At 32.8% G+C, this 15,786-nt stretch overlaps 1 protein-coding gene across 1 annotated transcript; it reads right to left on the reverse strand.

Moving 5' to 3' along the window:
- Positions 1-2,110: 2,110 nt before the first annotated feature.
- LOC131160127 (UTP--glucose-1-phosphate uridylyltransferase) lies at positions 2,111-14,831 on the reverse strand. Its single transcript, XM_058115478.1, has 21 exons — positions 14,496-14,831; positions 14,244-14,291; positions 13,942-14,033; positions 13,752-13,842; positions 9,786-9,846; positions 9,624-9,701; positions 9,494-9,544; positions 9,287-9,360; positions 8,370-8,442; positions 8,170-8,227; positions 7,988-8,034; positions 7,849-7,914; positions 5,860-5,892; positions 4,248-4,300; positions 4,096-4,171; positions 3,931-3,987; positions 3,763-3,846; positions 3,587-3,685; positions 3,379-3,483; positions 2,479-2,550; positions 2,111-2,368 (listed from the first exon to the last, which is right to left on the reverse strand). The coding sequence occupies exons 1-21, from the start codon at positions 14,576-14,578 to the stop codon at positions 2,342-2,344; spliced, it is 1,428 nt and encodes a 475-aa protein (XP_057971461.1). The 5' UTR covers positions 14,579-14,831; the 3' UTR covers positions 2,111-2,341.
- Positions 14,832-15,786: the final 955 nt, after the last annotated feature.

Consider the following 15,786-nt stretch of genomic DNA (forward strand, 5'->3'; position numbering starts at 1 on the left):
TAATTACATAAAATAAAATCTATTATGAAGTATATATATATATTTTTTAGAAATTATATTTAAAAAAAAAAGCTAATTTTTCATCTTTACAACATTTGTATCAAATAAATAGCAATAAATAAAATAAAACAAAAAAAGGTTTTGACACTATTTGCTTGTAGAAATGATTGTATTTTCTATTTCTCTTTTTTTTTTTTAATAATTAAAAGAATTGCACCTTATTTTCTAATTTTTCTAATTTATATAGTAAAATTGAAAAATATCTTTTTATTATATTTCTTGATTTTTATTTTTTTTATGGGAGAATTTAATTTGAATCTTGGACTTTAATTTGTGAATTATATATTTAATTTCTTCAAAATCTACACAAATCTAAATTCAAATCTTAAAATTCATGATCCTAAATACTATTTTATACATCTTTTAAAAAGTTGGAAACAAATTGCCTTTTTTTGTAATTATTTGAAATATAGAAATAAAAAACTTTAAAAAAATTAAAAAACTAATTCCAACACACATTTAAACAAACTCTTTATTTTCTATCTTTTTAATATGAATCTTGAAAAACTAAAAAACAAGCTAAAACTTTTATAACCCTTTGGCAAATAAGAGAATGGAAAATATTTTCCACAATTAAATTGATCCTAAAATTATCCCTTTCACGTCTCATATTTCAATTTTCAACTACCTATTTCGGTAGTTGTTCAAACTAAAATAAAAAACTAATTATTAGAAAATATTATATATTCACGATCTCATATCGGATATATGTTAAGGAGATCTTGAGCTTATAAGGATGATTTAACTTTTATATATGAAGCTTCTTTTATAGAACAAAACCGCAAGTCCAATAGATCAAAGCGAATAATACCTCACTGGAGTTGGATTGTGCATTGTAGTTGATGTCATGTGAGTGGATCCTCCGGAAAGGTGGAGACTAATGTTTACTAAGAAGATCTTAGATTTATAAGTATGATTTGACCTCCAATCATGTGAAGCACAATTTATAGGATAAAATTGTGAGACCAGAGATAGATAATATCTAGGTTGAGTTGAACTAGTACATTTAGTATCACTAAAAAAATGATAAAATTATCTGAAAACATTCTATGTTTCCAATAAATTATCAAAACTATAGAACAATCAATAATTTTTTCTTTTTTTAGAAAAATAAAAACAGTTATTTGTAATAAGATAATTAAAAAGTTAAATTTGTTATAACACAATTACTAAATAATAAAATTAAATGTGAAAAAATAATGCTTGAATTAATATTTTTTATTCATTATATTATTATTATTATTATTATTATTATTATTATTATTATCATTATTTGTTTTAGTTTTTTATTCACTTTTCATTGATAACAAATAAATTACATTATATTTTCCTTCTTAAACATTTTTTAAGCTTCAAATGGGACCTATGCTGCAAAAAATTAGGGCAAGTGGTTTAATTTCCATCTCTTTCTTTCACCGTGACTGAACTGTGTACACATGTATTAAATTATAGAGAAAAAATGTGGGGTTTCTCAGTATGACCCCTTCCATAAACTCCAATAAAATCACTTAATGTAAATCTCAAATAACAAGATCCATATGTAATCTGATATGACCTACTGAAGAACTTATGGATAGGGAAAGCTACTCTTCACTAAGATATAATTTTTTTTTCCCACGCTTCTCACTGTTCTCCCCTAATGTTAGTCATTTTTCTAGCAATAGAATAATTACAATAAAAATTTAATAATATACATAAGTAACATATTATTACTTTTTTAGCAATAACAAATAAACCATTCACGAGCTTTATTACAAAAACATTTTTTTCTTCCATATTAGATAGAACAGTAAATAAAAAAAAAAACAGATTACTACATTTAATTTTTATTTTTTCTCATTACATTCCATCTATTTTTAAAAATAACCATTCCTCCAACCAAAATAACCCTAACGATATATTTTCCACCTTGCCATCGCTGATTTGACTCTCAAGCTGATAAACCCAGATGATCATGACCCATCTCCATCTCCATCTCCATCTCCATCACCCCATAATCCAAGGTTTCTTATTAGTAACGGTCATGAAGGCTTGAGGGCAGTCCAAGTAATAAAGAAAACAAAATCTATAATTTCATTATTATTATTGTCGGATACTACAGCAGCAGCAGCAGCATGTTAACCGAAACAGAAATATAGACCTCTTGACTCTCAAAAGTCAAACATTACCGACCATGAATAGGAACAAATATGTCGAAACAAAAAACAAAAAAAACAAAAAGGTGGGGGGCGAGGAGGAGGGTACTCTTCAAAACATAGTTTAAAGGAGCGACTACTACACCTCAAATGTCATCAGGGCCATTGATTTCCTGGGACAACACAAAAATGGTACAAACAGGTGAGCACACCTCACCCAGAGAAAAACGGGAAGCTAAGACCACCTAAATAATTACACTAGTGTGTATATATATACATTTACCTTGTTCTCAAGTACAGCTCCGTCAGGAATTTCCAACTTCACTCCAGATTTTGCCGTAATGCTCACCTTGCCCTTTTTAAAGAGAAGTGAGAGCCCCAATAAATTAAATTTAATAATATCAACAACACTATTTTCCAACGGCTCAAATCATAACACCATAATTTCAGAAGCAAAATATATTACAAAAACCAATCTCCCTGAAGACCAAGTTAGGATCAAATTAAAATTTCAGATAGCAGCATAGATGCTCTAATATTTAAAGACATGGGGAGATGTGTAAAGTAAATGTTAACAGCCAGCCGCCACCAGAAAAGGCATTCATTCTCTCGTACAAACGCCTAAGATAACACCGTTATGCAGAACTAACGAAGTGTTGTGTTCTTAAAAACAAATGTAAATAAAAGGAAAACTTCAATGTCAGAACTACATGCCCACAAATGCCTTCAGGCACAATGGCACTATTAGCATTAGCATTAGCAGAGAAAATTAAACAGTCCACCATAAAATGGTTAACTGTAGTAATAATAATGTTGAGATGGATCAATGTTAAGAGAAAATAAGATTTCTTTTTTTTTTAAAAAAAATTAATGAGGAAATGCGAGGGGGGGAAAAGAAAGGGATTCATTCTTGAAAAGCTGCAACTACCAATAGAGGACAAATAAATTCATCTTTATGAATCACAAACCAAGATTTCACCAAGTCCACATAGGAATAACCATGAGCTTATAATAAGATTTTGACTGATGAGAAAAAGAAATTACTTAAGATCAGACACAAGACTGGCCTTGTACTTCTGTCTGACCTTATATTTGTCACTTTTGATTACTAATTATCTAACATTAGCTCAAAGACTCGGTAACAATTTCAAAAAGATCAGCGACAAAAGCACATCTTATTTACCTTGAGAGTGATGCCAGCACCAAACCATACATCACCAGACACTTTAAGGCTATCAAGATAAATAATGCTAGGGATCGACTTGAGGCGGCTGAAAAAGTTGCTGACCTGTTAAGGAAATGAGAAGATCAATTATTAGAGAAGATGAAGAGCATAAGGATAGCCTGCATCACACATTAAACTGCAATCAGTCACTACTCTATAACTCCACCTTCTTGAATTCAGGACCCAGTTCAATGGAAGGATTTACAGGATTTGATCGAGCTTTATTTCGGATAACAAGGCCATCCTCTAATGTGTAAAGGTCAGCCTGCAAGATAACAGAAGCGTTAAAACCCAGCTATATACACATCTAAGAGAACCAAATACTAATGTCCGGAGGATAACCTGTACAAGAAGCAAATCAGAAGTAGCCTTCACTGGAAGGAACCGAGATCGGGGAACATTGATACCAATAGCATGATCAAAAAACTGTTTGGCAGGACATAAACCAAAAAAGATGACAAATATCAGATATCAGCAATTGAGATCACGAGTATTACATGTGATAAATACCTTTATTGCTGCACCAGCTGCTGTTTCCAGCTGAAGAACTTTGATCCCATTCACTTCCTGGAAACAAGAACCACATTAATTGTCTAGCAATCAAATCTGAGTATCGGTTGGAGTTTTCTGTTCTTGTTTTTGGTTTTTTTTTCCCCCTTTTTTTTTTGGCAGTACCTTGGGGTTGGGTATAATCTCCATTTTAAGTGCATCAGCTTCCACAAGCCTTTTAATTGCCTTCAAGTTCACCCAGCTGCATGACATGACATCAATATACAACCAATATGCACAAAAATAAGCACAAAGAATTTCTTTTGTACATGACTTACAGATTGTTTGTGTTGAAAATTTTGAACTTCTCAATTGATTTGAATTCATTGACCTGGTTGACACAACATAAAGCATCACATTTCAGCTGATTATCCCATGATACTTGTTGCAGATAACAATTTCAGTCTCATCAAAGGCCACTAGTCACTACACATCATCTCATGGAAGGCAAATTCAGAAACGTCGTCATCTTGGCATCTACGAAAGTAACCTCAATCCAAGGTTTTAATTTCAAGTTTACTAAAATTCTGAAGCTTCAAAAATACTGAAATTTCAATGTCAAATTCAAATTTCAGTGTTAAAGAAATTATGGAAAAAAATAGTAAGCATGGAATAGAAACTGTTAATAAACTTGATACTAAAATACAAATAGAAAAACATCAGTGACAAGTATGAGGTGTATAGGATTCAATAAGTAATATTATAACTATATTAAACATTTACACAAAAAGATAAACACTAGTTATGATGCATATCATTCTGAGTTCAAAAGATAAATTCTAAGTTCAATCTCGCATAAAATTTCAAAAGCCTGAAAGCTGGCATTCATATCATTCTGGTAATAATATTTATTTTCAATAAAGAAAAACAAGATTTATTAAGGCACAAATTTCATTTGAGTTCTGAATCAAATCTCAATTTTCAAGGAAAGTTTGATCCACAGTCATCAAAGTTTAAAAAAAATCTACTTGAAATTTCAAGATTTCTACAAATTTTTGGATAATTTGTGAAAATTTCGACTGGAAAGTTCTCTAGAATGGCAACTGATCAACTGCTAAGAGGTGAATAAGATGAAAGAATCTCCCAAAATGCAGAAACAGAGAAGGGGAAAAGATGGTGAAAATTTCCAGACTACTTTTAAAATTCATTAGGGGATTTCTGAGGGAAGACAAATGGGGGTAAGGGCCATCCCCCCGTTGCACTCCACCACCCCCCCCTGGGGGGCAGGCGGGGGCAACCCCACTCTCCCTGTGCAGCACTGCATGCATGCTGGGTTCATAGCATTTTCCTCAACACATTTGTTAAGATCTCACAATCTGAACCCTATTGCTCATAAATTTTTCAACTGCTATCGATTTAAATTATTTTGATGATGATTGTTGGGAGCACTAGCAAATACATATACCACCTGAAAATCAGATTATTACGCGTATTCTCTCATGGAATTGATGTCAATAGACTGACTAATATATTTCCTTATTTATTTAATTACTACCTTGCAAATTAGTACTTCACTTCCCTTGAGTAAATAACTTCCTTTATAATTATACCTAAGGAGCATAGGTTTATTTATGGCCCAGTGGCTCATCTCCCAGCCCTCCATGGCAAGGCTAGGAAAAAACTCTTGCCAGAAGTAGAGTGTTCAGCATGTGTCAACAAGGTCTGTGCATTATCTACTTCTATCTAGCACACACACACACACATGTATCTCCTCAGGGATAAATGATACCTAGTACCTTAGAGCTGCCTACATGCCATCAAATGCCAAGAAAATCCCAATTAAGAAGTGCATTTTTCAAAATTTACTGAATACAGCGAAATACTTAAAACAACAAGAGAAATCAAAGGGAAAAAGAATGCAACAGGAAAGGAAGCAGGACTAAAACTTACATGTTCATCAGGGACTTGTGCAATTTCCAGAAGCTGCATCACACAATAGCACAAAATATTAGGCATTTTTTTCTCTGCTTTTGTGGTTTCAGGAAGGAAAGATGTTGGATGTAAACATGACCAACTAAATGATATCAAGACTGAACCAAATTCATCATTTTAATATCAAAAGAATAAAAAACAAGATTTAAGTAATACGCAATTGTTATGCAAAGGACAAGTTAACAAACGGCAGATCCTCCCCCCACCACTCTCTGTCTCTCTCTTACATGCACACACTCATTCACATGCACATGTGGGATTGTGCACTCACATGCACAGAGAAATGCATGTACATGTTATTTCAGATGGTCAGCCAACACTTCCCCTGGGAACATGATCAACTTTTGAAACTTGGGTGGACACTATGTGAGATTCATGTCCATGTCTATGCAACATAAAAGGGACTTGGCATCACTAGTAGGAAACTTAACTGTTGAGCATGAACTGGAGTGACCTTTGTAAAAAAAAAATATGGTCTGGTAGAGACAATCTACAGAGCATTTATATATTAAACATATTTAAATTTGTGACTATATGTAAGTGGTGGTGCTTTTGAAATTTGTGTCCATGAATTTGCATTCAATTTACATGCTGCATGGAAAGGGATTATAGTTTACATGTGTTTTTCACTCTCATTATCTCCTGGATCCTGATGAATAGGAATTGGATGCGCAGTTGCTTAATATAGCAAGCCACAAGTTATAGCCATAGAATTTAAATGATTACTAAAAACTTCCTCATAAATAATACGACTATAAATGCAAATTTATATATTTTTCTTATTGCAATCTCTCATCATGTCAATGTACTTTTAACAATTGTATCTATGCATTTCATGCTTGAGCTCCACCTTTGTGTTCATGTTTCAGAACTTGATTGACATCTATTTCTGGTTTGAGTAGGCGCTTGATGTTTCCCACATCAGTCCCTCAACTTTGTCAAGCCACACATGACCTCAATGGTCAGAAAGAAGCAAGATTTTGGTGCTAGACCAAACTAAGGAGTCTAGTTTCAATTATGGCGGTGAGGTAGACGAGATGTTAATCACTGGCAGTCATGGCGATTCGAGTAACATTGTGAACCCTTTCAAATGTCACTTGACAACCATGTTGACTCAAATTCTGCTAAGATATCAATTGAAGCAGAGTCCAAATTCAACTCTGAGTACAAATAGTACACAGGAGGCCTTCTATGAGAAATAAGAAAAAATGCTTTTAGAAACCTTAAAAAAACAAAATACACTCACAAATAAACGCATCCTAAAATCTTAAAGATACAATCCTAAAAAAATTTCTAAAGAAAACAAAAAAAATAAATTAATTCCTTTGCTTATTGCAGCCTGACACTGTCACAAGTAATAATAATCTTACTTTTCTTTTCAAAATTTCACAATTCTGACCATACAATGTGCAAAAGGAGAATCTTTGAAGTACCCCAACCAAGCCCTATCAAATAAAACATTTCTGGGAAAAAAAAATCAAAAAGTTAAAATCTCCCTTTAAGCTTGAGAATTTAATAGGCACAAGATCTTAAACGTAATAATCTTGCTTGAACTCTTGTTTAAATGGCTGGCAATGGTGTCAGAGATTAATAGCATCTGCCACCATCCAATTATTATCATTAAAGCACTTGTTTCATAAATCAAAAAAGCTCTCATTCGCACTATTGAGACTGTCGTGCTTAAATTATTATGATTCAATACAAACAAAGTGGATATTACCTATTTCCTCTCTATCATAGAGAACTATGCCATTCAAGAAGGTAAAGGAATGTTTTATTTTTACTAGATACTCATCAGAAGATCAAACAAAGCATGCAGCTTGTACTTCAAATTAAGTGTGTATCGTAGCCGACACATTCAAGCAAGCATATTCACAACCCCTACTGCACTGTTTAAGAAAAATATAGTTGAATGAACAACACTAAAAGTAGAAGACAAAGACATACCTGAACTTTTCCTTCATAAGATATGAGAGTACCACCTTTCACATCAGCCAAGGTTTTGGGGGTAACCTGCATAACCACAAAGATATAGAACCAGATTTGAAGCCAAAAAAGATAATTGAGACCAAGCATCATCATATACCTCCATACAGTATTCATTCTTGTTTTGGATCAGGTGATTTAAGATTTCTAAAACACCCAGTCAAGGAGAAAAAACTTCCCAAACTGAGGCACATGCAGCATTGTTAACAATAAATTGAGACATAGAAAATCAGTAAACCATAGACTACAAATAATGGTCAATGAATGTATTAATCAGGATACTTAAGTCCACAACAGCACCCAAGTTATCAGAGTTGGCAACAAAGACATACTCCTTGCCCTGTAGAAAGGAAGGAAAACAAATAAGGCAACAGATAAAAAGATAAAATGTCAGACTGATGTGCAAAACCCACATGAAAGATCAGAGAAGTTGAAGGGAAAAAAGAAAAAAATGAAATGTACCATCGCTTCATAGAACCAACCTGAGACAAAAATAAATCAAGCTTGCCACTGTTCATCAAAGATGGGAACACATCACCATGACCAGGTGGATTCCTTCACAAGGAAAGCATATTCATGAGATAAAAAGAGAACATCAAAGAGAACTACTGAAAATGGTAACCAGAACTCTAACCAGCAAAGGGTTTCTTCACACAAATAAAACACTCATTCGAACCTAGAATATAATCTGACTAGTGAAAAAAAATTAAAAAAAAAAGGAAGGAAAAATGGAAAAGTGATGAGTAATATATTAAAAGCAGTGAAAGGGTGCCAAAAACGTTTATTCAATTCAACTCTGCAGATTATTGGACATGCATGGTGTCTGCAAGGTTTATTCAGTTCTCATTCATTCCAGAATTGATAAACAAAAAATGAACAGCAAAAATCTCAAATTTCCAATTGCATCATGAAAACAAATACAGATCTGAAAGAAGTTTTTAAGTCACCAATTTTATAAAGTACCGGTTTCATGAGTCATTACGTTATTACATGGAACATGTGGCAATACTTTGGGAAGAGTTACACTGATCTTGTTTTATTCTTTTAACATAAAGGCAAAAGAATTCATGCACGAAATTGGATTGCTGAGGATATTATGTATCTCAGATCCAGTTACATGTGACCTCATGAGAAATATTCAAGTCCTAAATAGAAACCAAGATCAGAAGAAGCAACAGATCGACCTCTGCAGAATTATTCAGTCTTAATCAGAAACCAAGACTTGGAAATCCTATATGTAACTAAAGGAAAACGCAACATCAATTCAGACTCAACAGACCAAGGCAAAAAGAAGTATATGATTTATTTTATGATTGTCAAACCCCATGTCCTAACAAGCATATTTATATACAATAAAACAAATATTTTTGAAAAAAAAAAAAAAAAACAGTAAATTTACCATGCATCCTTGCCAAACTGTCCTTTGCATGCCAGTGGCAAAAAGTCATCAATAACCAAACGAGGATATTGACTCTGGGTAATGATACAAAAAAATTAAAAAAATTAAAAACAAAATTAAGTTAGGAAAAAAAAATTCAAAACTACAATTTCAGTAAAATCCAGAAGCAGAAAAAGAAGCAGCATACTGGTTATTACATTTACTAACCTGATTAAAAGTATGAATATTAATATTTGAATTGGAGTACTTTTCTACAATCTACATTGAACAAGCTTGACTAATTAGCTACCTCGTAAGATTTAAAGTTAGAAAGAATCAAAAGATAAAGAACATTTACCTTCAATGTATCATCATGAGTGTTGAATGAATTCATAAGAAGCAGAGGAACGTTACTCCCATATTTGGAATTAAGAGACTGAAAATGGTTCAAAGGGAAAGTGAGAAGGGAAGATAAAGGTGCAAAATACACTACATAAGATAGAAAACCTGGGGAAAATACCTCAATCTGGATAACAATTAAGTCAAGAAACGTCAACCCATTTCGAACTTCAATGACAGACCTAAATGATTAAAAAAGAAGAGAACAAATTAACCAATAGGCAATTAAATTAGCATCAATAGAAAATGAATCAAGCATAAAAGTGCAAGAGTAATCGTAACAAACTGGTAAGGTGTTTGAACATGAAGATTTGTAATAAGAATTTGTAATATATACACCGAATCTTGAAAATTTATAAATTCACACTGATGTGGAATAGAAAGGAACAAAATAGACAGCCAAATTATTGTTCAGTAGTGCTTTGTGACCCCTGCTGCTGATAATATAAATTACTCTGCATACTCGAGTAAAAACATAAAAGCCTAGAAAAAAATAGTGATACCTAGAAATTTATCATATATATATAAAATAAAAAAAAGGACAAATGCAACATCCAGTGCACAAGGGTCCCACACCATCAGCAGGGTCTAGAGAGGCAATATGTACGGCAGTTGCACACGGTAGGGTAGACTGTTTCCATGACTTGGTCCTGTGACCTAAAGATTTTAATGTAATACTCTATTCGTTAAGTTAAAGACTTGCTCTCAAGTAAAAAGCAAAGTAACACCCATTGTGCAAACTCCCACACTGGGTCTAGGGAGAAGACGATGCATGCAGTCTTACCTTCATGATTTGAAAGACCTAAAGATTTTAATGTAATACTCTATTCGTTAAGTTAAAGACTTGCTCTCAAGTAAAAAGCAAAGTAACACCCATTGTGCAAACTCCCACACTGGGTCTAGGGAGAAGACGATGCATGCAGTCTTACCTTCATGATTTGAAAGACTGTTTCAGTGATTTGATATTGCCACCTTTCAAGTTTGGATGTAACATCCTTACTTTTGAGTTAAGGCTCACTCTTAAATAAAATGTAATGCATAGTGTATAGGCTCCCATGCCATCAGGTGTCAAGGGAGTGCATGACATACAGAGTCTTACCTCCATATTTAGGAGAGATTATTTCTGTAGTTTGAACCTATAACCTTCAGGTTTGGATTAACATCTTTACCATTGTGGCAAGGCTTGCCCTCAATGTGATAACTAGGAATATATATGTACCACAAACAAAACTAACACTCAACATGGCCATAACACCAAGCTATTCAGGAACAGCAACAGAAATCTTTCTTGGCTATTCAACTCTAAAACAATACATCTTCATTAACTAATTAAAGAAATTTCGCCCCCATTTTGACTGAAGAAATCCAATACAATCTTTCTTTTCCATTCAAGCGCTATATTCTTCACTAAATAATTAAGAAGAAATCCCACCTTCATCTCTCTTCAATCCTTTTCCAATGATGAAAACTTTAAACGTACATGTACTAAGCTTCCTCCAGCTACATCAGCTAGCAGAAATAATAAAATGAACTGCCAATTTTCCTGTGTAGTCTATGTGCTGAATGATAAATAGTGCAAAATATATGTTCAGCCATCGTGGATGTTGGACAAGACCAGATATTTTTATTTGAAAAAAAATACTAGGATGCAACATGGTGTGTGTGCACCATCCAAGTATATTAGTGTTGATTTCCCCTTTTGGATGTAAAAAAAAAAATTCAGGTAAAATAAAGTGTCTCAAGCAAGTCCCAAACATGACCCAAAGTGCCTATAAGTGTCTAATATGTGTGTTTAAAAAATGTAATAAATTCATTCATGTTCTAAAATATGTCAAATTTGTGTCCACTCTTGAGGGTTCTGGAACATTGCGCTTCTTGGTGCTCAAAAAGTCTTGAGAGTATAAATCTAAGGGCATGTTTAGCTGTGGAAAACATTTTCGTTTCTTTTTAAATTTTTCTATAACTCACTAGGAGTATCCAAAACGAGGTACCATGGTGTATGCTTTTTGTAGGTGATATTGTTTTGATTGACAAAAGTAGGAGTAGCATAGACTCTAAGCTACAATTATAGAGAGAAACTTTAGAGTATGGATTTCAATTTCTTGGATCTACTATGCATCCAAAAAGAGAAATTGAAGAGAATGTAAAACATAGAATTAAAGAATATCGGTTAAATGGAGGAGTGTTTCAAGAGTGTTGTGTGATCGCAGAATACCCTTAAAGTTAAAAGGAAAGTTTTATATGATGACTATAAGACCAACCATGCTTTATTGATCATAATGTAAGCTATCAAAAGGTGAATGCTATTAAAGGATAAATTAAGGAAAGAACATGTTTGCAATAAGTTATAGTACCCCATTAAAGATAAGGTAAGAAGCGGCTTAGATGGTTTGGACATATGAAACGTAGACCAAAGAACGCACTAGTAAGAGTGAACTAGTACTATTATTGGTAGTAGAAGTGGTAGGGCCGTAGGGTAGGTCTAAAATAACATGGGATGAAATAGTGAGGAAGGATATTGTTGAAATTTGGGGTAAAACAAAAGACCTAACACCACAATAGGTCTCTCCCTCTATTTATAATATATATCAAGTACATTCTAATGACCATATTACCCTTAATAACTCTCACTTATTAACATAACACAAACAAACTAATAATACTAACGACTAAAATACCATTAACACTCCCCCTCAATTTGGGACATAGATGTCATATGCTCCTAACTTGTCACAAATGAATTTAATACGAGCAGCACCAAAGCTTTGGTAAACAAATCAGCAAGCTGCATATCGGACTTCACATAAGTAGTCGTAATGAGCTTCTAAACAAGTTTCTCCCAAAAAAAGCGCCAATCAACTTCAATGCGTTTTGTCCACTTATGGAATATTGTATTGGAGGCCATATGAAGAGAAATTTGTTTTGAGGGGGAGTGCAGTTGATCCTACTATACCAGCTGATTTGCATAGGATGGAAAGGTTTAGGATTAGGTTTGGCGGTAGGGTTTATGGTTAGGTTGGTGGTGGTAGGTTAAGGTTGGATCTTGCCTTAATACCATGTTAAATTACCACTTTACCTAAAAGCTTAAGCTACTAGGTTGTGGACCAACAATTTATATCAAGCTTTAACAAATCTAAAACTCCAAAGATGGTTGAGGAAAAATCCCTCAATCATGTGAATTGGTAGGAAATGATTCGTGTAGCCGACCCTACCTGGTGGGACTTAAGACTTAGTTTTGTTGTTTTTGTTGTTTGCCCACAAGTTTGACACAATTTTTCAAAACGTCCATCTCAATTTTTGAAAACTCGAAAGGCATGTTGACACGCTTGTAGTTATTTTGGAAGTGAAAAAAATATATATTTTTCCACAACTAAACATGCTCTAAATGTTGCAAGGCAACTACTTTGGCTATATATTTTGATGTCAATATTTTTTATTGAAGAAGAATGAATAAATGCTAAAAAGTTTAGATGAACTTCACAAAATGGCATAGCTAAGACAATGATCTTAAAATAATTCCATGGTTTGCACAGACACTACAACCTTTTGGCAAATGGAGAAGAGCACTAAATTCTCTAGTACTTTGGCTTATAGAACAATAGAAAGATGGGAAAAATAAATTTTAAATAAAGCAAAAACTGAGATAAATTAATCCCTCGTCTGTTTTTTCAAATTCCAATATATATATATATATATATATATATATATATGGAGTCTTATTATTTAAAATTAGATCATAAACACTTTATATATATATATATATATATGGAGTCTTATTATTTCAAATTAGATCATAAACACTTTAAACTAAAAATTAAATCAACAACATAAATGTATTAGTTCATAAATCCCACTTGTCAAAAAGAGATATGTACAAATTTGACAATAATGATCAGCACAAGACACCACGCACACACACAAAAGAAAAAAAAATTGTAATAAATCCATAAATCAGATAGGAGATACAACAGCAACTTATTTTCCTCAAACACAAAGCTCATGTTGAAAACTGTAGCCAAAATTACAACAATAACTATAACTTTCGAAAAGAATAAAATGTGTCAAAAAAATCAGATCAAGCGCATACTTGGGTCCAGTGCAACCCATTGTTGTCCCCAGGCCTCCATTGAGCTTCAACACAACTAGTTTGTCCAAAAGTGCCTTTACCTTCGAAGGATCTGTGCCGATTAGAAAATTACAAACTTCTCCAAAGATACAAAAACAGATCAAAAATCAAGAAATACATTGAAAGGGACCAAGAAATGTCGAACTGTTACCCTCAGTAGTAGGTTCCAAGCTATCATAAGGAACCACCACCTCTTCGGTTGGAGTTTGGATCTTACTCCATTCAACGTATTGCGCTTCGCCACTAAATAAAATAAAATCCAAGAAAAAACAGGAAACAATTATTATGGCATCAATACCGCCACGAACTGAGTAAACGATGAAAGCAGAGATTGTTTTATGATTACATAAATTACACTAATGACATAATCCAACAAACTAGAAAACATATCGAAAAAGAATTTCTATAACATCTCGAGAGTATCAAGATCAAAGGATCAGATCATAAATGCACCTGAGGTAGCGCGCCACGAGGCTTAAGAATCCAGATTTCTCGTTTTCACTACAGAAACGAAACGAAACAAAACAAAAAGTAAAATTAAAAATAACCTCAGATCTTATTAGATCACAGCTTCTACATAAAGGGAGAAAGACTAAGATGAAATGAAAAAATGCAGACCAATCAACAACAACAACGAGGATGAGGATGATGATTCGTCCAATAACGAAACCAAGCAGAGAAATCGGAAACGGAAGAATCCAGTACCTGATTTGATCAAGGCCAGCGACAGCAGAGCTAAGCTTCGAGAACTTCTCGGTGTCGGAAGTGCTGAGCGTAACCGCAGCCATTGGATACCAAACTATTCTGTGATCTAGAAATGGAGAGAAGGGCTGGAAATGGAGAGTGGAAGAATCGCGAAGAAAAGGATTTTTATATCCAATCTACAGGAAGAAAGTGACCGGGGTGAGGGAATCCGGAACGGTAGGCTGGGGGAGATGATTATGTATGGGCAGACATATAGAGTGAGTAAAGACGTGCAATGGGTTTTATTTCTGTGCGCCTAAAGAAAATAAACCGAAACTGGTAAGTATTACCAAACGAGGTCAGCCTTTTGCGAGAATATTCCGGCGCATATAACGGCTCGCCTGTCGAGAGCAGTCCAGGGTGGCGCCATTCTCACGCCATGCTGCGGGTCCCATATACCCACAACACAAACGGATCATTCCTAGTCACTTATGTATAAATATTCTTTTCAAAAAAAGTATTCAATTTATTAAACATTCATAATAAATACTAAATTGTAAAAATATTTAAAGTTATAAGTAGCGTTGGATTGCATTTAAAATAAATGAAATTTGGATACTTATTTTTATTATTAAGTAATATATGATTATTTCTACACATATTTTAAATTAGGATTGCATTTAAAATAAATGAAATTTGGATACTTATTTTTATTATTGAGTAATATATGATTATTTCTACACATATTTTAAATTAAAAATATTAATATTTTTAATTAATAATTATTTAAATTATTTATAACTAAAATATAAATATTTAATATTAAAAATAATATAAAATTAGTATTTTTAACTAACAATAATCTTGTATATTTATAACATAATACTGTCGTATCAAATTATAATAAAAATAATAGTACTAATAAAATTCAAAATTTTAATTTATTTAATGCTCATTTAAATAAGTAAATATTTTTTGTTCAATCCAAAATTGATTTGTGATAACTAATATGTCATAATGCATGGTAAAATAATATATATAGTTATTTTTCAATAATAAAAATATTAATATTTTTATAATTAGAAATTAATAGATAATTATATTGATTTTCTAATTAAAATTTAAATATTTTTATAATAAATTGATCTAAATATGGTTGAATAATTTGATTCATCATATCCATGAAAATGCAAGGTGCATTAGTAACCCCAATTGGTAACACTAGAAACTTTTCGCAATCTTACTGTGCACTCGATTCTGTCTTTGGGGTGTATAATTTTCAATTCTTAATTAGTGATAATTTAACTACAAA

Source organism: Malania oleifera, chromosome 7, assembly GCF_029873635.1.
Source record: "Malania oleifera isolate guangnan ecotype guangnan chromosome 7, ASM2987363v1, whole genome shotgun sequence".
Classification (NCBI taxonomy): Eukaryota; Viridiplantae; Streptophyta; class Magnoliopsida; order Santalales; family Ximeniaceae; genus Malania; species Malania oleifera.